The sequence below is a fragment of the Desmodus rotundus genome, chromosome 6 (genome assembly GCF_022682495.2).
Source record: "Desmodus rotundus isolate HL8 chromosome 6, HLdesRot8A.1, whole genome shotgun sequence".
NCBI lineage: Eukaryota > Metazoa > Chordata > Mammalia > Chiroptera > Phyllostomidae > Desmodus > Desmodus rotundus.
In genome coordinates, this window is record NC_071392.1 from 106,505,856 (window position 1) to 106,527,348 (window position 21,493).

Genomic DNA, 21,493 nt, shown 5'->3' on the forward strand with positions numbered 1-21,493 from the left:
ATGACCTGACACCGCATTTTGCTTTTTATATCATGTTCTCCCTCTAAGACTTTGGTGAGGACAGGACCTGATACCACGAGGAGGCTTCTATACTCACATAAGAACATCCAGATCTCCCAGATCCCTGCTGTGTAGACAGTGTATACCTGCTGGCTTCTGAATGGGTCATCCCTCTATCTCTGGTTCACTACCTTGGGATACCTATGTGCATACTAACAAAATACCTGTGATGACAGGATGATGGTCCTCCAAAGATGTCCATGGAACCTGTGCATAAGTTACCTTACATGGCAAAACGGACTTTGCAGATGTGATTGAATTAAGGATCTTGCAGTGGGAGATTATGGTGGATTGTCTGGGTGGACGCAATGCATAGGATCCTTCTAAGAGGGAGGCTGGAGGGTCACAGTCAGAAATAGGAGGCGTGCCAAAGGAAATAGAGGTTGGAGCCATGCCCTTTGGAGATGGAGGGAGGGGCCATGAGCCAAGGAATGCAGGCAGCCGCTACAAGCTAGACCAGGCAGGGAAATGGATTCTCTCCTAAAGCCTCCGGAAGGAAAGCAGCCTTCCCAACACCGTGACTTTGGACTTCTGACCTCCAGATCCATAAGAAAAGACATTTGTGTTGTATTAAGCCACTGAGTTTGTGGTAATTTGTTATAGCAGCCGTAGGACACTAATCCCTGGTCTAAATCTCGTGTCCCCAAGATATCCACGAGCAGAACACTGGGCTGTAACCTTCTGGCCTGCACACTTTTCTCCTTTGGGGGTAGGCTGGGTGAGCAGCCATCGTTTTCTTTTATCTTTCTTTGTATTTTTTGTTGTTGTTAATTATCTCAGTTATCTCTCTGAGCCTAGCACCAAAACGCATACCTTTCTGTCTAGTCTGAGGGCCAAGGCATGCATAATATGTCACACAAGTTGACATCACGGGCCAGGGTGGTGGTGATGGGGAACACGGTATGTGACCCTCACCCAACCCAGCTCTGGCCCACCCAAGACACGGATGGTCTTGCGGATGGTACAAGCTATTCCTTTTCATCTCCGCGATTCATTCCCGCGGTCCATTCTTCCCATTCTCTTCTTTCTCTCTGCTTTCCACCCAGGGATGCTGCTCTTAATCATGTTCCTACTGGGAGCATCTTGCAGCTTTGCTTGGTAGCTCTCATTACTCATCTTGTCTCCCTAAATAAAGGGACTTGCAGCAAGTGGGGGCTCTATGGGGGTGCCAACACAATAATGAGGATGCTAGGTGCGGAAATAAACTACAGAATTTGAATGGCTTAATAACCCCACAATAGTTTATTTCTTGTACACAAAAGGTCTGAAATGAGTGTTCCTAATAGGTGGGTGGCCTTTCTCATGGCCACCGCCATTCGGGCAGCCAGGCTCCTTTTGTTGTGGCTCTGCTGTCACTTAGGTTCTGCTCCAGCTGGTGGGTGGGGAAGAACAATGGGGCAGTGATTCTCACACGTTGATGTGCTTCCTGTTGTGCAAACCAGCTGAGGGTCTTGGTAAATGCAGATTTGGAATCCGTAGGCCTGGGGTGGGGCCCGAGGTTCTGCTTTTCTTATAAGCTCCCAGGTTATGCTGAGGCTGCCCATCTGAGAGAGACAAGAGAGACAAGACCATCCTTTGAGAGACAAGATTAAGGAGGATGGAGCAAGGAGGGCTGGGGGACAGTAGAGGGAGGCAGCTTTTAGGGACTAGGCCTGAAAGTGGCACACTTCATATTCAAGCCTCACTAGCTAGAACCCAGTTGCACAGCCCACCTCTCTATAAGGGGAGGCTGGGGAATATGGTCCAGCTATGTACCCAGAATGAAGAGGACAGGTTTGCACATCCACAGGTGACTTCTGTACATGGAGAGTCCATGGAGGGCCAACCCCTTTCACCAGCTCCACCTCCAGGGGAACGCAGCGACCATGGGGCAGCAAGATGGGAGTGGATGGATGTCACATGGCGTCACCTCTTCAGTGGCCTGCCTCACCACTGGGACTAGGATGGAGGAAGTGGGAACCTGGGCTGGTGGAAGGGACAGCTGCTCAACTCTTCTCTGCGGCCCCTAGGACAGAGCTCAGGGTGAATCCCAGGAGGATGGGAGTGGAGTTGTCCACGGGGCATCGTGAGACTCCAAGTGGAGGGAGCCAGGTGCCGTTTGCTTCTCAGACTGCCTTCCCGACCATGGGTGTGCCGCCCCTCCGCGGCAGGGGCAGCCATCCCACCTTTGTGGGGCTTGTGGGTCGTCACTCCTCCTTCCCAGAGAGACCCCCTGGAACCTTGTGGGGTGTAGGTCAGCGGACAGCTATGGGCATGGATGCAGCCTCAGTTTGCCCTCTGTAGTGGTCCCTTTCTTGCTGCCTCACTGGGAGGTTTGGATGATTAGCTTTGACATCTGACAAGGGACAGCTCTCCACTTACCCTGTTCTACTTCCAAGCCATGAACTGGGAAGCGTGACTCTCGGGAACATGGGGAAAGACACCACCTTGGCTTGCTTTCAGTGGTTCCGACCCCAGGAGGTGGGTGAGCTTTCTGATTGGTGGGATGGGCAAAGTCTGGTAGCCATGGGTTCAAGGCTCTGTCCTTGTTTCCTTCCTCGTTGGTTTATTTTGGGGATGAGCCCACCCAACAGCCCTATGTGGTCAGCCCTCGAGGACAGCACTAGTCCTGGGAATCTGGGGGGACTTGGAGGGAGGGGGTCCACGATCCTCCCAGTGCTCTGCATGATTTTCATGGAAGACAATGCAGGAAGCCTAATTTAGCCTCAAGTCCAAGTTACTTCCTCGAATCCATCTTTGGGAATAATGAAGTGGAGGTTTTGAATGTTACCTCTCTCCTCTGTCTATTTTTAAATTCATTCAGATCCTACAGGAGATGGGCTATGAATGACTGGTACCCTCTGGAACCCCAACAAGATATGGATTGCCCAGCACTTACTAGCTGGCAGCTGTTAGTGTTTTGGGAATTAGGGTGAAAGAAGGAGCAGTTACTTCTAGCGGTAGCTGCTCTTTGTGGCTGAGGATAAGTAGTCATAAGGTTTCATCCTGAATTGAATATTCTAGTGGTTGGAGTCAGATTTCAAAGCCACAGTGGTGATTCTAGGTGAGCATATTCATCCAGGATCATCTGAGTTATCTACTGTGTTTTACGGTGCAATTTATGTCACAGAATCGTAGCACTTAAAGTCACAGAGTGCAGCCCTCAGAGTCGATCGTGGAGTTTTCTCAGACGATTTCCCCAGGCTCTGTCACCTGCAGGGACAGGGAGCTCACTCTGTCTCTGGCAGTCAATCCCATTTTGCATCAGCTCCACTTGTTGGAGGGTCCTTTGTGCCGAAATGTGCCTCCTGGTGGTTTCTTCCCTATGTCTGCCCTCTGAGGCACCTTTATCCCTTAGCTGTTGCCACAGTAATGCTGCCTGACCTGCTGAGAGGGGACCCAGTGCTGCACAGCACAGCAGTGAGCACTGACTCTCAAGCTCACGGTCTGAGCATCAAGTGTGGTTCTGCTGGTCCAGGCTGGGCTTGTGGGCCGCGTGGCTGTGCTGCTTGTGGGTGGCATGGCCCGGTTCTTCACTCTCGGTTCTGCTCAGGACTCCTCGTTGGTCTGTTCTCCATCCTGAGCTAAAAGGGGCCACAGCTCCCTGGGGCGCATTCTTCTTATGAAAAGTGACATGGGAGCAAGAGGGCAAGCCCAGCGAGGGACACCCACACTTCAGGCCTCTGCCTGAGCTGTTCTGTTAGCATCCTTTTAACCAAAGTGAGTGTAATCCAAAGTCACAGGATGGGGACATGCCCTCTACCTCTTCCACAAAGCCGGAGGCCGAGGATGCAGATCCAGGGAGGGGTGGAGCATTAAACACAACCTTTAACCTGTCAGAGCAACCCCAGCGAGGCTCGCGTCCTTCTGAGGAAACAGCCTTTTAAACGCTGGAAAGGAGTAATCGTGTTTCCTGCAAATGGTAATAATAGCATCAACTTTGAGGTTGGAGAGAATCTGGGTCTCATCTCTCTCTGCCTGAGTGACCGAGAGCAAGTTACTCAGTCTTTAAATAAAATGAAAATCCCCTGTCTCCCAGGGTCATTCTGAGGATTAAATGGAATAACATATAAATAAGACTCCTAGCATTAGACTGGTACTTCTTCAAGTGCTTAATGTCACTTACCCTCCATTCCAGGCTGACCATCTTCCAGCTGGTTCTCACGTTTCTTGAGGATCTTCCTTGCTGACTTGAATATATTGTACTTTAAAAAAAATATATGCTCTCCTGTGATATATTCTCTGCACTGAATATAAGGCTCCAGGCGGAATATGTTGGAATAATGTCACCTCCCGTGTTGTCAAGGTTCTGTTCCCACCGAGACAGCCCAGGCTCGCGTGAGGTTGTATTCCACTTCACTTTACCCGTGGGGGTTGCCGTTAACTAAATTCCTGGGTTTTTATTCCATGCTGCCTTCAGGAGCCACTGGATATAATCTCTTCTGTAAATGTTTATAACGTATCTACTTTGTAGAAACACGTTGTACACATCACTCTCTCTTAATTCTTATAACCACCCTGTTGAGTAGGGGTTTTATTCCCAGTTACAGAGGAGGACACCCAGGTTGAGAGAGGAGATGTGGTTTCCTCAGGCTCCCCCAGGCCCTCCTGGCGTGACCCGATTTCTGGCCACCGTGTGGATGGGTGTGACTGGTTTTCAGGAGGATTTTTCTTTCTCTCTCCTTGTCCGCTTCCTGCCCCCTTTGTGGGTCTCCAGGGTCCTTCATGATGGTGAACAGCTCCGGGAGGGCCTCTGGCCAGAAGGCCCACCTCCTCCTGCCCACCCTGAAGGAGAACGACACGCACTGCATCGATTTCCACTACTACTTCTCCAGCCGCGACAGGTCCAGCCCGGGGGCCTTGAATGTCTACGTGAAGGTGAACGGCGGGCCCCAGGGCAACCCCGTCTGGAACGTGTCTGGCGTCGTCACCGAGGGCTGGGTGAAGGCAGAGCTGGCCATCAGCACCTTCTGGCCACATTTCTACCAGGTATGGTGTTTTGCCATGGTTTGACTTTTTAAAAAAGTAATCATAAATATATATCCCTCTTGCCGGCCTAGAATTGAGTTGAAAAAGGACTTGGTTTATGCCTCGTGTTGACTGGGCCCTGCCGCCCTGGAGCTCATGGTCTGGAAGAGGGGCCTGGTGTACAAATAACAGCAGAGTGGGTGCGCTGGGCTCCCTCGGATGCTGGAGGAACACAAGGGTTGAAGCCTTTTGTAAAATAATTGGTGAGGGAGAGACGGTTATCTGATGAGGAAGATGCTATGATTATCCTGTATTACAGGTGGAAAAGTGGAGGTTCGGAGACAGGAGCTAACTAGTCAAACATCCCTCCTGGAAACGAGGGGGTTTGCGGTGAAGGCAGTGCGGATGGCTCCTGAGAGGAGATGACAGCTAGGCTGAGTCTTGAAGGCTGAATGACGAATTACTGAAAAAGGAAGGGAGAGGCATTGGAGTTGCCAGGGGTAGAGCCAGCCACACAGGCTCCAGGCATGAGGGGGAGATTTTGGCAGAGCTTGGAAACTCAAGTCAGTTACGGGTAGGTTGCAAAGTAGATACACAGGGAATGAAGCCTGCAGGGGTGAGTAGGGCGTGGGGGTCTTTGGCTGCCAGGCTACAGAAATTAAATAGCACACACACACGGGAGCACATGCAGGGGCTCACACACGTGCATGTTCCCAGACTCCCCACACACCCAGGGACACCCACGCACACCTAGGTCTGGGGGAGAGAAGACGGGTCCTATCAGGAGATTCAGAGACCCTTGAGATGGATTTTAAGTTTCACCAGACCCCAAGCGCTGGCCTGCATGTACGATTCTGTGGAGGAAACACAATTTTAGTTTTAAGCAGTGCTGGCCTTCACATACTAATGGCTTCTGTATTTATTTATTGAAGTCATATTTCACAGTCCTAAAATTGGCTCCATGATAAATGGGGAAACTTTCTCTTTCTTATTAGTGACTTTCTGACAGCAGGTTCAGCAGGGCCTGGGAGGAGGATGTCCTTCTGCCATCCCCCTCCCCCGCCTGCTGTCTCTCGGGTGAGCAGGGCCCCTCACATGCTGCTTAAGCCCTGCCTCAGGTCCCAGCCCCGTTCCAGGGGATACTAATTCTGTTTTCATGTTTTTAATGATTCTGAACTTTTCCGTCTCAAGATTCTAAAAAAAATTAAAAAACTCTGCATTAATTTTGCAGCCACTGGCTCACCCTGTTCTCTGTCCCCTGCCCTGATGAAATCACCTTTTACCTGGCACTTGGGATTTCTCTGTAGACCCCTGACATTTCGGACCCACCTGACTCCAATTCACCTGGACGCGAAGCCCTTTCTCAGGAATTCCCCTGGTGCCTGGCACTCTGTAGGGCTAGTAACTTCATGCACACAGTTCAGGAGGTCACAGGCCAGGGCCCCTCTCCCTGCTTGGCACTCCACCCCATCTCCTCTCTCATCGGCCTCCCCCTCTCTGCTAAGCAACAAACCCTCCTTCTTGTCTGTGCAGGCCTCCTGATTTCAGCCTAAGCAATCCTTCCCCACGAAAATGCATATGGGCCCCATCCTAGGAGGAGTCCCGGTGAGCCAAAAGTTTTCTCTCTCTTACCTTTGGAGAAAATGTTTGCAGCCCTCTGAAATTTTTGCAGTACTCATTCTCTGTGGGAGGACTCCAAAAGGTGAGGATAAAACACCAGGTCTCTTAAACTAAGTGCTGACATATCAGACCCTCCCCCAAACATGCATACAACCTGCCTCTTGGAAGGGCTGAGGGTGGCTCATCTCTGAGCTTGTCTTGGGAAATTACTTCCTGGCTTTGCCTAGCAACTCATGCCTAGGGAGAGGTTTGCATCTTTCCGGGCAAGCCCCATCCCCCATCCCTCCACAGGATGTCCCTGAGGATCTAGGGCCTGGGCATGTGCAGTGGGCAGTAGATCCATATGGCAGTCTGGGGGTTGAAGACTCCTGCAGAGAAGCTGGGATTCCCAGCCTAGGCCTTCTGCTCCAGTCCCTGCCCCCCAGGGTCCCTGCCCCCACACACTGGCATGGAGTGTCACTGGGTGTTGGCAAGGCCTACTTCAGCCCCACCCCCTCCGTCCTGCCCTCCCTACCCTCTATACACAGACAGCATTGTCCTTTCCTTCTGTGACTCTTCCCCTATTCCTGGCTTTCATTCCTCAAGGGCCTGGTTTTGGGTTTCCTAGAGGGTCCAGACATCCCCTTGTCCCCTTGTGCTACCTGTCCCCAGGAAATGGACCTGGCCAGGTACTGGTGTGGTCTTTCTGACTAGGGTCCCCACACCAGAAGCACATTGATGGGGCAATCATCTCTATCCACGGCCTCAGGTGTCTTCTGACTCTGATGATCGTGACCTACCCCAGACGTTTGTTGGCCAGGAACCTGGCCTGGGGGGGTTCAGCTGCAGCTTTTCAACTGTTCTGTGTGGACATAATAGAAGAAGCTCTCTTCTGCTGTTCCTGTTTGTTTGGGTGGTCTCCCTTCTGTGTCATCAACAGTGAGAACCCTGGGGGCCTCACATCTCTCCCGATGTCTGCACATCCCTGGCGGTGCTGCCTCTGTGCGAGCCACGCCTGCAGCACCTTGCTGCAGCCGAACCTGATTCCTCCGACCGTGTTCCATAGCACTCGGCCCCATGGTCTCTCACAAAAGCTTCTCAAGGCCTAGCTCACATTTGGAGGTCTTACTGCATGGTCAGAAACTTGACCATGAACCCTAGATTCCTGTTCAGACCTGTTAAGCACTCCATGTGGCTAAGACAATATTTGGAGCTTTGGGGCTATGTGTGATTTCTAAAGGGTGACCCTGCCAACTTCTCCTAGTACCCATTGTTTCCCTGTGGCTGAGGCCTGCCATCCTGTAAAATTTAGTAGCACCTTCTGGCCACCATTTGAGGTCTCCCTCTCCATTCCTGGAGTTGTGCTCATCCTTGTTTCTGGGGACAGGCTGCTGGCCCAGGAACTTGGGTGCAGGCCTGCATGCTTAGCCCCATTGCAAGAGTTCAGCGGCTGAGTCCAGGTGGGCCCTTGAGGGTCCAGGCCCATCCAGCATGGACCTCCTTTCCTTTCCTTTCTTTCCGGGGAAGTACGGTACACTCCTGGGGCTGGTTCTGAGACACCCAGTCTAGTATTGGCACAGTTGACCCTCCACACCCCAGGCACTGGGGCGTCTAACTCAAAGCAGGTGGCATGACTTAGAAAAGATCTAATTCTAGAGTGACCTGCCAAGGATAGGACCTTCCTGGCTCTGGCAGATTTTGTGAGTATTCTACTCTCAGCCATCTGGCGGTGATGGGGAGGTGCTCCCCAGCTCTGCTCTACGAGGTGCTCAGTTTTCCGTTCCATCAGGGCCTGCCTGTTGGTGTTAACGTACATTAGACCCTAATCCTAATGTCTTGTGAGTGTTGAGCCTTCATTAAGGATTTTGTAGGCCGTGCTCGCTTCGGCAGCACATATACTAAGTAAAAAGGATTTTGCAGGCTGTTGTGGTCGTCTTCTCCACGCTTCTGTACCCTCCCTCCACCTCCCCCAGCTGCCTTGGCTCCTACAACTGCAGGTGCCACGTGGACCCAAAGCCCGGCCTCTACGGCTTCTACCAGTCATGACTCATGTCAGAGTGTCTGTCGTTGAGTGTAGGAACTTTACTGGGAGTGTGGGGCAGGAGTTACCAGGGACAGTCACCTGGACAGTCCTTTACTTTGTCCCTCTCCCAAGATCTACCACCATTCCCTGCTTTCCCCTCTCATTTCCATTCCTGTCTCCAGAGCACGAGAAATAGTGTTAGTAACACTTACCAGTATCTTACCATGGGTATCGTAAGCACTTTAGAATCATGAACTCATTTAATGGAAAACGGGACTTTCCTTCCTTTGTTTCTTACAGAATAGCATTCTCCCACATTTGAGAAACCTGAATCTTATCTACCCCAGTGCTTTACAGAAACATTCCCAAGAGGAATTCCGGTGAATAAAAGATCCTCTGTCTCATTCTAGAATTCTCATTCTTGCAAAGGAAAGGAGAGGGAACAGCGGGCCAGTGTACGTTCCACTGTGATGCATCCGCTCTCCCGTGACAAGCCTTGCGTTCGTTCATGCAATATTTATTAATAATTATGATACAGGTTAAATACTGGGTGATACCATAAGAAACAGAGTGTTAGAAGAATTTAATGAAGCTCAACTGTGATTCACTGGAATAAAAGTCAGAATTCTGCTTCACCTGGTGTTCTGGTTAAAGAGAGTTGGGAAGCCTTTCCCCGAAGTTCAGTGACGGGCGTGGCCGTGTGCCATGAGCCAGGAGACTGGAAGCTCTGTACTCAGACTGCCTCTGGCTTCCTTTCTGAGTTTTGGTAGTTCGGCTGGTCCCACTTCTTAGGGCTGTTGAGAGGCTGGATCAAGACCATGCGATAGTCAGTACTGTAGACCTTTATCATTGTGGGTATATTCCCTGATTTTCTTATTTTTATTATCAATCAGTTTTAGTTGATGAAGTGCCCTTTCTGGTCAACACCGATTCTTCCACTGGTATCTTGACCCAGTTTGAACCCTGCCCCTTCTAGAATCTTGTTTTATCTGCCCCTCACGCCCTTTTAGTCTATGCTACTTCCCCGATTCCTTTCCCTCTACCTAAAATCATGTTCCAGCCTCTACCATCCTAAAAAATAAATTCTCTGTGGGCTTTTAGCCCTTGGCCTTGGGCCCTAGCCCTCCTCTCTGAACCATCTACTCTATCTTTCAAGGTGACCTCATCTAGTTCTATAACTTTAAGTGACATTCAGATGCCAAAGCTACCACCTTTGTAACTCCGGTTCCTAAATTACCCATGAGCTTCAGAAATGTAACATCAGCTTCCTGCTCAACATATCCATTAAGACACTTAATTGCCATCGCAACTTAACGTGGCCAAAACGAAATCCTGGCATAGCCCTGCCTGTCTGCCGGTGCACCTGTGTTCGTTGTGTCCTTGTCCCTGTGTCTATCAATGACACCAGAATTAGCCTAGAAGCTCAAGCTCCAAACTGAAGAGTACTGGCTGAGTCTTCTCTTTCCTTCACTCTCCTGCTATTAATCTAACAGCAATTTTTTCGTCTCTGCCTTCGAAATCTCTCTAAAACCACCAGCCGTTATTCTCCATAGCCACCAGCCACCAAAGCCACCCTCATCTTGTGATGGGATGGCTACAGTAGCCGAGTGGTAGGTCTGTTTGTTTCATTCTTTCCCAGCTGCCCAGCTCCCTGTCAGTCATTTCCCCCCCCCCCCCCATTGGTCAGAAGGGTCCTTTTAGAGTGTAACTTAGAATATGTCACTTCCCTGCTTGAAATCCTTCAGTGACTCAGAAGAAAATTCAAGCTCCTTAGTACGTCTTTATAAGACCCCCTGCCATTAAAAGAACTTTGCATTTGTAAGTGATTATCATTCTGACTTCATCTTTGGTTAATTGCCTCCTGAGGTCACTTGCCAACTTTTCCTTTGGAGAGTTTGTTTATTCTGTTGAATCTCAAGAACTCTTTACACAAAACAGGTCGTTAACCTTCTTGCTGGCACATATATTACAGATATTTTTTTCAACTTGCCATTTCACTTTTAATTTTAGTGCAGACTTTGTTAACATACAAAACATACTTTGACATCATAGTTATTAAGGAGGTATTAAGAAATGCATAATATTTCAACTTTAAGAAATTGATTTTTAAGCATTTATCATTAATTTCTAGCTTTAGTGGATTTGGTTAGAAAATGTGCAGACCTTATATGGCTTCTTCTTCAATCCTGTATGAATGATTGAAGTTATACTTTAGCCTGTTATTTGATCTTTGTGTAAATAACCTGTGAGCATTTGAACAGAAATTTTATTCTCTATATTCATTAACACTTGTTTAGTAAATGCATTACTATATACAGACTTGATAGATGTATTTTTCCCTATTTGGTTGGCCAGACTCTAAAACATGGGCTAAATAAATGGGTTTTATTTAAAATATAACTACTATTTGTTTTTTTCATCATTTTCTTCTAAGTCTATTGGCTCATGAATTCTTTCAAATGACCATTTCAGTCCACTTAATGGTTTTTATTTTTCTTTTGCTATAAATTCTACTTTGCTACTTTCACATTATTTTAGCAACAGCTGTTTTCTGTTTATTTGTATTTCCCTATTATTTTCCTTTGTTCAGCTTGCTATTCTTAAGGTTACTGAGTCATTCTGTTTAGGTGTTTATCTTAGGGCATACAATTAGTCTTCATCTACTTAGACAGCCTGAGAGCTTTTCTCTATTTTAACCTATTTATATTTATTGTCACAAATGCTTTCTGTGACAAGGATAAACTTTTGTCATTTTTTACTACACAGTTTGAATGCTCTTAGACCATTTCTTTATAAACGTATTTTCTGTATTTGCTCTTCTATTATTTTCCCTTTGGACTTTGATTTTGGTTTGCTTTGAATTATTACAGATATTACTAGATACAGGGTTGTCTGTAGAAAGGCCTTCTGCCGCCTTCTTCCTCCATGGGATGAGGCAGCTATCCCCCTTTAATGCCTGCAGACTCTCTCCCTGCTTCCTGCACAATTTGCTGTGTTAACACTCTCTGAAGGGCCCTGCTAACTCTTCCAGAGAGGGTGTCACGCTGGCGCCAGCTGCTTTATGTTTGGTGTGACTGTCATTCCCAAGTCACTTTGCATACGTTGGCTTAGAGAAAGCTGCCTCTTCGCAGCCATCACTGCCCTCTCCCCCAGTTCCCTGCTCACTTGTTACAGCGGTTGGACTCTGGGCCCCAGGGGGACCACTGACCTCTGGATCCATGACCCTGGAGTGACCACGTGGACCACAAAACATCCCACAGGGAGGAGGTGTTCTGTTGGTCTCAAACACCTTACATTCCTCCTACAGGCTCACACTGAGGGGTAAACAACAGGAGGGGAGGGTCTGTTCTGTCGGCTGGGAAGGTGCTAGAGATGAACAACAGTGAAGATTTGATCCAGAGCAGTGACCCCGATGTCCCAGTGGTGTGGCCTACAAAGTGGTTGCTCCATATGGTTCATCTTAGGAGCAGGGGTGGAAAGACGTGGGCAGATTTGGAAAACGTGCACAAGACAGAATCAGAAGAGAAGATGAATGTGAGGAGCAAGGCTGAAGGAGAAGCCCAGGCAGGTCCCCAGATCCTGATCTTCAGTGACGTGGCAGGTCAGAGTGCAAGCCACCAAGGTCCATATTTCAGGAAGGGTGGTCCCCTGGGCCATGAGGGAGGGAGTTTGAAAGGAAGGCCGTTCAGACTGATTGAAGTTTGAGTGTGAGGATCTATGGGATATCTAAGTAGAGATACAAACCTGTGAGCTGGATGAGTGAGACAGGTGTTTCGGTTTTTAACAGGTCTGGAGTGGAGAGCTGGGCATGGGAATTATCATTGATCCGTAGCCGTTGAAGAAAGAGTGCGCAGTAATAAAAAGAAAGAAAAAGAAGAGAACAAAATGAGTAGAGGAGGCCCACATTTGAAGGCTGGATGTAGGAGAAGTACTTAAAAGAAAACTGTGGTAGAATGGTCCCAGGTTTATGAGAAAAATTATGAGAGTGGAGTGTCACCAGGGCCTCACTAGAAGACAGACCCAGAAAGGGAGAAGTTATGATCATTGACCATTGTAGAAAAAGGATCAAGTATTAATAACTATAGCAAACATTGATTGAGAACCTCCCACGTGGCACACCTTGTTCTAAGCAGTGTATTAACTCCTTTCATCTGGACACTTACCCCGTGAGGCAGACACTGTAATTACAGATAAGGGAACTGAGGCCCAGAGCGGTAAGGGAACTTGTCCAAGGTCACGCATTGGTAACTGGTGCAGCCAGGACTGGAACCCCGGCATTCTGGTCTGGAGTTTGAGAAGTACTCTGCCTTCCTTCTTAAAGTACGATAAAGATTGAAATACGTCTATTGGATTTAGCAATTAAGAGGTTATTGGTCTCTGCCATGAGAGCAGTTTGGGGGGGCATTGGGGACCGAGTCCAGATTACAGTGGGTTGAAGTTTTACAATGGGAAGTAAGGAAGTGTTGAGTCAGTGCAGATAAAACTAGTGAGAATTTTAAATATGATTGATACACAACTCAATTAAACCAGAGAAGAGCCTGCTGTCAGAGGGCAGCATTTAAAGTGTAAGAGACACCCAAACATTTACATAGGTCAAGGTCAAGAATAAAAGGAAGGGCTTGGTGATGCAGGATTAGAAGAGAGAGTCAAGGAGAAGCAAGAAGCTGGAAAATGCAGTTGAGGTAGGGGTCAAGCACACCAGCGGAGAGGAAGCAGTGGGCGGTGTTTAGGAACCAGACTTGTATGTAATCTAAACTATGTTGATTAGATTGATGGGTAGGAAGTTAGAAGTCAGCCCCTCTCTTGTCCCCTTGCCTCTCGAAGATGCGATGTGGGTATCTGCTGGCATTGCCAGGGTGACGTTGACAGGGGAACATTTGTGTGGGGTATGGGAATGGAGAAGGCAGTAATGTGATAGGCTCGCCAAAGTTGTAAGGAGGATGCTAAGGCATTGGGGCTCCACGTGAGAATGGCATTGGTGATTATCCAATGTGGCGGGTACCCCAGGCTTGTTGAGAATAGGGAGAGATCCAGGCAGGCCTGTGGACTCTGGAAAAGTTGAGGTTCAGGGTACCATATGATCCTGAAGTTAAAGAAGTGAGTAGGGAGGGGGGTGTGGGGTAGGAGGCTGTGCCAAAATATAGCAAGTTGGAATTTCCAGTTTCTGGAGTGGAGGACAAGCCCGAGCCTGTGGCTCATGCTGAGTGGAAGATAAGGCCTTGGAATTAGGGAGGTCAGAAGTTGGTCAGGTTGTCCACACAGATAGTCACAGCTTCTAGATGAAGGTAGAGGCTGGATGACAGAGAAAGCTGTTAACTGAGCCATAAAGTCTGTATTGAAATAAGCAGTTTGGGTGGCAGTCAGAATGGAGAATTAAAAAAGAACAATTGTTGCCCTTGGATTCCTGGATCCCAGCAGTTGTGCACGGGGCTTAGTTTTGAAAGGTGTTACTAACAAATTCACATGGACTGTGTTCTTTGGGGATATAGAATCAAATCAGGATAAGCCCTTCTTTTCTTATGGCAGCTTCTAAGATAAGCTCCTCCCCCTCCCTTCATAAGAAGTTGGGGTAGGGCAACAACAAGGAGAAAACTGCAGATTGGGGTCTCCAGGCCATATTTTGTTTGTTTCCCCGCATCCAAGCGTTATTTCTGAAATCCATTAAAGATGTTCCACGTGGCTGACTCTTCTTTTGCTAGTCTCCAGAGTGTGGCCTTTCTACCTTGTTTTGAAAATCTAAGTCAGTTGCCAGGATAGCATCCTAGCCTAATATAAGGCCTCTTCAGGTGGTTCTGATGGGAAGCAGAATCATAAAGGGGTTGGGGGCTGGGTGGGTTCCTATGGCCAGTGCCGACACCCACCTCTGTGAAATTGACTCCCGCCCTGTGTGTGTTGCAGGTGATATTTGAATCCGTCTCTTTGAAAGGTCATCCTGGCTACATCGCAGTGGACGAGGTCCGGGTCCTCGCTCATCCGTGCAGTAAGTCTGTTCCCTCCTCCTAGCCCAGCCTTACTCCATGCCAGAGTGGGTAGCTTGGAGGCTGCAACCCCGCCCCCCAACCCCCATTCATTCAGCTCACAAACAGCTTTCATTCCCTCTGGTTTTTTTTTTTAATTCTTCAAAAGTGCTTATGTACTCAGTGCAATCAGTCCTGAATAAATCCATAATTTTGCCAGCCTGTTCAACAGGCAGCACCTACAGGAATTTGCAGAGCCTGGCAAAACATCTTCGTTTGAATCCCTCTCCATTATTAAGGCAGTCTACAGTCCTGATTGTTTATTAGTGGGATTCAGACCACTGAAGTGGAAGAATTAGAGGGCTTTGGATAGAATTGTGCGCAATTGTCTTAAAAAAAGAATACCACCAAAACACTGAGCAAATTAGCACACTGTTCACTCACTGGGAAAAGTACCCCAAAGCTATTAATTTTTTAAAAGTAATTTTAAATACACTCATCAGCTCTGTGTGGGCGTAAAGAAAGATTTCTCACAGTGTTTAGTACTTATGGTACGGTGTCAAGAGTCCTCAAGGGCAAACCACTCCTCCGTGCCCATCAAGTTTCCCCTTGAACTTCTCTCTCTTTGCTGCATTTATTGTGAGATATTTGAGCGTGTTCGAGCAAGGAGCTGTGGTTCCTGGATTCAGGAAATCTCAGCGGGGACAAGTCCTGGGTGTAGGGAGTTGAGATGACATCATATCACATCCAAGCGTTATTGGTGGGAGGAAGGGCTGCAATCACAGGGATACGCGGGGGGGTTGTGGTAGGCCCTGGGAGGGCTTGTTGGGATGCCAGCCCCATTCGTTTGTTAGTGTTCTGCATATTGGGGATTCTCATCAGTTTCTCAGCAGCCATCTGGTTCCATGAAGCTCTTAGTAGGGCTCTTTATACTCCTTCCTTCTAGCCATGTGTCCCGCTATTGGCTATGGTGCAATTTGCTCTTCCCTCAAGAGATGTCTTGGCCCCTGTCTCTGTATGTCTTTCTGTCCTTCCATTTTGGGGGCTTTTCTCATTTCAGCCCCATCCATGCTGCTTCAATTGATATGACTCTTCCTATTTCTGCTGCAATGCATTTGTCAGAGTCTCGAACATCCTAGACTGCTGCTGTTTGACTCATTGTCTTAGAGCACCTTCTCTGCAGGAAATCGGGACAAGTTCCAAGGGGTTTGAGCAAGACAGTGTTTGGGATAACTGCATGTGCTGTTGTGCAAGAGACCCTTCCTTCCCAGAAATCAGTCTGCGTCTCAGGAATGCTGAGATCCAGCTGCACTCTCCGCTACTCTCTCTGGCTTACGGTCCCTCCTCCTTCTGCCTTCCTGAGTCTTCGGAACTTTCTCAGATGGGTCTGGCCATGCAGTCACGCCTGGCAAATGTCTCTGCTGAACCAGCCCTTCATGTGAAAAGGGTCCCAGAAATCCTCCTGCCCCACTATGCGGGGTTTATATAGCGGATATTCAGATGAATCCCCTTTACCAGGGTTGGTCATCCCTTACCTCAGTCCCTAGGAATCAGCTTCAGCTGCCCCTTGGAGTATGAGCTTTGACCTCAGTCTGGGCAGCCGCATCGGGAGATATCCGCTCTCCCTGCCGTCCACTTCAGCTCACTGAACCCGGCACAGCCATCCGTTCTGAGGCAGTCTCTGAAACAAGGCTCGGTCATCTCCAGCCCTGCACATGTCCCATCTTCAGAGGGGACACTCACCTTTGGTGCATCCAGCTGCACTCCTTCTTCTCACCCTGTGCCCGATGCTCGCCCTTGCTCTTTCTAGAAGGTGATGTTTGCCTCTCTCCAGGAGAACCTGGCCTGGCTCCCTCTCCCAGGACCCAGAACTCTGTGTTGTGCTGAGATTTTCTGCCTCTACCACGAGGCCCAGCCATACACCTGTCTCTTGTCTCAGCCTCAACCACCTTCAAGGTCGACTGGTAAAGCTCTGCCTTGACTCCAAGCACTGCTCATGGCTTTCCACTGCAGCCGAATGCTTCCTTTGCTTTGAGAAATCTCCACGGGAGAGGGTCCTCCGGAGGGCAGGTGGATGCCTTTCCAGCCCCGGAGTCTCATGGCTCCTCTTGGAACCCTCCTCTTGCCGGGGCTGCTCCTGAATTTAGGATTCTCCCGACAGCCTTGTAGTCTTCCTGCTGAGGAGTGTGTATTGCATGGTTATGGAATTACTAGAGCCAGTTACCCAGCCAATGGGCCGTGGGATATAACTCAGGAAGACGTGACCCTGGCTGTGTTCCTGCATAATGTGCTCTGGCTGAGTTCAACCTTGATGCTTAGGTGGTTGAAACTGAAACTTCCCAGAAATCAACATGGGAGGGCCCTGTGACAGTGGCCGGAATCGGACGAGCTCCATTTAACTACCGGTGTATGGACAGATACTGGCAGTGCGTACCGTGCTCAGAGATCTGGCCTCCGCTCGTGAGTCACATGGAGTTGAGCAGGGCCTAGCAAAGGCCCCTTCCCATGGACCCATGCTCAGGCCAAGTCCAGGCCAGGTGTCCACCCCTCTTTTCCTTCAACAAGTGAAATGTTGAGCATTAGTTATGGGTCAAGAACTGCTGGACACAGGTGATACTTAAGTAATCAAGATAGGTTTGGTCCTTGTTTCCATGGTGTTACTTAGCAGAGGGAGGAAAGACACTAACTAATATTAAACAAGTCACTAATGTAGTTTCATATTGTGGTAAGTGCTATGACTGTAATAAATGTGAGTGACTGGGATGTGGGCGGGCTCCTTAGATGGAGAGCCCAGGGGCCATGTCTCGGAAGATGTGATGTGAGCTGAGCCCCGAGTCATAAGAAGGAGTTTACTGCATAACGATCTGGGGAGTGGCCTTCCGGGCAGAGGAAACAGTAAGTGCAGAGGCCTTGCAGTGGGAGGCAGCTTGACAGGGGTGAGTACCCTGGGCATCGCGAGTGCAGGGACGGTGGTCTGAGCAAATGCTGGAGAGCGAAGCCGGGCCTGACCAGGCCGAGCCCTGAGTCATCGAGGGCAGTTTCAGTTCCAGTCTAAGAGCAGGGGGTGCCACTGGGGAGTAGAGAGTGCGTCAGGAGATGTATTGGAAAGAAAGTCCTGGCGTCGTGCAAGAGATCATGGCGGCCTGGACCAGGGGAGTGGAGAGGCATCTGTTTGCCATTCGACAGGTATTTACTGGGCAGGAACTCTCTGCCCGCCACTGGTCTGAGTTTATGGGAGGAAGGCACATTCATTCTCTGCTCTCATGGGCTTCCCTTGAGTGAAAGAGACTGGAAATTAGACAATCAGGAAATTAGGGAATTTCGCTTAGGAAAAAATTAGGAAAAAAACACTTACCACGGTCTGGGGGCTCAAACAGAGAGCATGCCCTCAGGTTCTGGAGGCCAGAAGTCCAAGACGAGCTTGGCGGGCTTGGTTTCTTCGTGGGCTCTCCTGTGCTCTCCCCTTTACTTGTGGATGGCCCCTTTCTCACTGTGCCTCCACATGTGTTGTCTGTGTGAGTCCAGATTTCCTTTTCTTATGAGATCACCAGTCAGGTTGGGTCAGCCCACATTAAAAAAAACCCTAACTCATTTTAATTTAATCAGTTCTTTCAAGACTCGATCATCAAATGCAGTCCCAGGATGAATATTGAGCATTAGGGCTTCAACAGGTGAATTTGGGGGGTACACAAGTCGGCCCATAGGAGACGGTAAGCCATGCTGTGAAGCAACGAAGCAGAGAGACAGACAGAGGTGGACTGATTACAGATCCATTTAGGAGGTAAAGCCAATCGAGCCCACATGGTGGGCTGGATCAGGAGCTAGAGGCAGCAAAAACGGTGCATCCCCGCTGTGGCTTAAGCCACTGGTGCGCGTTCCGGTGGTGTGGAGCGGGGGAGAATTGAGTCCCGCCTTCCAAGGTATGGGACCGCGCATGCGTCCTGGGGACTGCTCAAGGGATCGCGCGTCTTGCAGCCTGCGGGTGGCTCCTGGACTGCCCACTGGACCGACGGTTCTTGTTCTCCAAACTCCAGCCTCAATATTACCGCATTTGTAACTTCACTGAGCTTGTTAAAAATTTAACTAGATCGAGAAGCTCGCATCCTCTTCATGACAGGCTTTTTAATTCTCCACTTCAGTCCTCTCAAACATTATTTCTATGATCACGTGGTCAGTGTTTATCCAGAAGTATTCCAAAAGTTCCAGGGAGGTTAGTACCCTCTTTGTAATTTTGTCCTTGATCGACTTAAGCTGAAGCGAGGGTTTTAAATACTTGCCTCGCAGCTTCCAAAACAGTGACCAAGAGATAGGCATAATACTCAAAGGAAATTATTATCTCTAACAAACGGAAAGCTCTTGGCTATATTTTATAGCCCATTTAACGTTTTTGTGTTATTTGAAAATTCTCTCTGCCACTGTTGTTTCTCGGTGTTAGCCGTTAGCGGGGCCACTGCACTTATGACTGTGGATGAGAAACGCCAGCCGATTTTCCCCTCAGTTTCCAAGCGCCTAGCTCCTGAGCTGACTTTCAGAACTTTATAGACTTTTATCTTCCATACAGCCTTGTGGGACAGTGTCACCGAGCCCGGGAGCGTCTGCTCCGCGTTTCTAATGTATGTACGTACTGAGCTTTCCCCTCAATTGTGTGGCTTCCTACTGAGCGCTGTCAGGTTTAAAGAGCGAGATAAAGGGCACAATAATATGTCTTCAGATGCTGCATTGACATCTGTGGGAGTTTAAATGTCACCAACATCAAGGCATTTTGCCCCAAATGCACAGCCGTTTTCTCTTAACCCTGCTCAGCGGGATCCCATTTTTGGGGTGCTGGTACTCAGCAGTGGGGAGTGAGTGTGGAATGCTTAAAACCACACACTCGTGGTGGTCTGGGTCCTGAGGTCAACTGTGTTCAGTCAAAGGTTGGTGAGTTGAAGCTGGTGGAATAATTTTTTTCTCCCTGAGCTGTAGATACTGGGAAAAATAACAGTTGAGAGAGCACAGGACTCAGAAATGAACTGGAGGTGGGGATGGGGCCAGGAGGAGGATCAGAGAGACCAGGAGCTTGGAGAAGTGGACCAAACAGGTCCCCAACACAAAGAGAATATCCAGAGAGCGGAGTCTGCCACGATCTCGGGATGAGGCCAGAGCTCGAAGATCAGAGACCACATTATTTCATAATGATGAATATTAAGGTGGGCGGGCTGTTAAGCCTCTAAATTCTCTACCACTGAACCTAGAGGGGAGGGAGGAAGAGGGATGGAAGAATTAAGGCAAAAGGTCTGCTGTTTCAAAGGAGAAGGGGGTGGGGGCTGAGAAGGAAGCAGGGGCATTGGTCCAGAGAAGATCCATTTCTAGTTGCATAAATCCCAGAGGTTGATTCGTTTGCCCAGTGTCCCCCACAAGTAAGAGGAGGCATCCCTTTATAAAACCCAACACACAGCCCCCCAACCTTACCGTGAAGACTCTGAGCTTCCTCCCGTAATGGATTAGATGTCCCCTTTCCTCTTTGAGCCTGTGGCATAAACGGGCTTTGGTTTCATAGTATCTCCATGTGAAGAATTGACTTGAACTGATAGTTCCAAAAATAACTTTACAAATTATATAGGAGAGCAAAAAAGGAAACAATTTCAGACAACCGAAGCAGCGTGACGTTTGTCAGGTTGACTAGAGGCAAGGAACCTTCAGCTCTGAGAAGCCCCCAAGGAGAGGTCTTCCTTGGGCCTTGAGCTCTGGACTCCACTCTAGCCGTGGGGTCCCAAAGGTGGCATGAGGGGTCTCTGAGCTGTTGTTATCTGTTTAAAAATCCGAGCAGAAGGTATATGCTTTTGCACCACAAGTCTGCCTAATCTCCCCAAGGGGCTGGTTTTGTTGAGTTCTGCAGGTGGTGACACCATTTGGTAGACCATATAGTTGAGGGTGAAGCCCATGGGGACAAATGGCAAGGAAAGGGATCACTTGTGATAAAATATTCAGGAGCAGTCACAGGACCTGGACACAGCCTTGCTTTGGACCCTGGGGTCCAGATGGCACCATTGACCTCCCGTTGCCCAGGAATCAAGGGAATGTGCATGTTAAGTGCTGATTTGGAGGCTTAAATAGACCTGGTCTGAGTTCTGTTCCTGTCGTTAATGCTGTGTAGCCTTGGCGTATTCAACTTGGTGAGCCCTGGTTCCTGCTTCTCTAAAAGGGAAATAATAATAGGGTTTGCTTTACAGGAATGTTATGAAGTTAAATTAGATAAAATATCTAAATCATTTATCACAGTAACTGGCATTATGGGAGCTTTCAATAAATACCATTATCATTATTATTTGTCTCTCTGGATATTTGACTCTCTCTGGAAAGATGCCCGAAGGCCTTTGTTGAACCACCTCGGTCCCCTGAACAACCCACTATTGGGTCTCACTCTGGGGCCAGGTGATGACCGAGTCATTGTTAATTTGGTTGATGTACTAGGGACCCTTGGCATTTTTGTGCCTCAGTGAAGAAACTCATTCTTCTAGGCATAGGTTATCCACCCACTCATCTTTGAAGAGCCCACGTAGGTGAGGACTTGTCTTCCCAAACAAGGAGAGAGATGAACCCAAGTTACCCAACATAAAACTTATGCTTACTTCTAGAATTGATTGCTTATGGACACTGAGTTTCATCTGAACGTCATGTCTTCTGTTAGGCCCAGTCCCCAGAGTAAATGTCTTGCCTCCCTCCCATCGTTAGGAGACACTGTAGTGACAGGGAAGAATGTAGACTCTGACTGTTTCTTGAATTTTGTGAGCCTCCGTTCACTTACTGTGAAGTAAAGATAATACCACCACCGACTGCACTGGTTTAAGTGAGTTACTGTGTAGATAGCGCACCTGACAGAAATCACAGTCCACACTGAGTAAGGTACTAGTAACCTCCTCCGCCT

General features: G+C 48.7%; 1 protein-coding gene across 9 annotated transcripts in view; it reads left to right on the top strand.

The window, feature by feature from the left end:
• PTPRT (protein tyrosine phosphatase receptor type T) overlaps nt 1–21,493 on the top strand; it is a 928,354-nt gene that overhangs the window by 331,907 nt on the left and 574,954 nt on the right. For 8 of the 9 annotated variants that reach the window (XM_053926541.2, XM_053926537.2, XM_053926540.2 and 5 more), the window contains exons 3-4: nt 4,757–5,028; nt 14,528–14,609. In XM_053926541.2, the coding sequence (XP_053782516.1) occupies nt 4,757–5,028; nt 14,528–14,609 (354 nt within the window). The remainder of the gene's footprint in view (nt 1–4,756; nt 5,029–14,527; nt 14,610–21,493) is intronic. The other variant, XM_053926545.2, reaches the window with a different exon arrangement.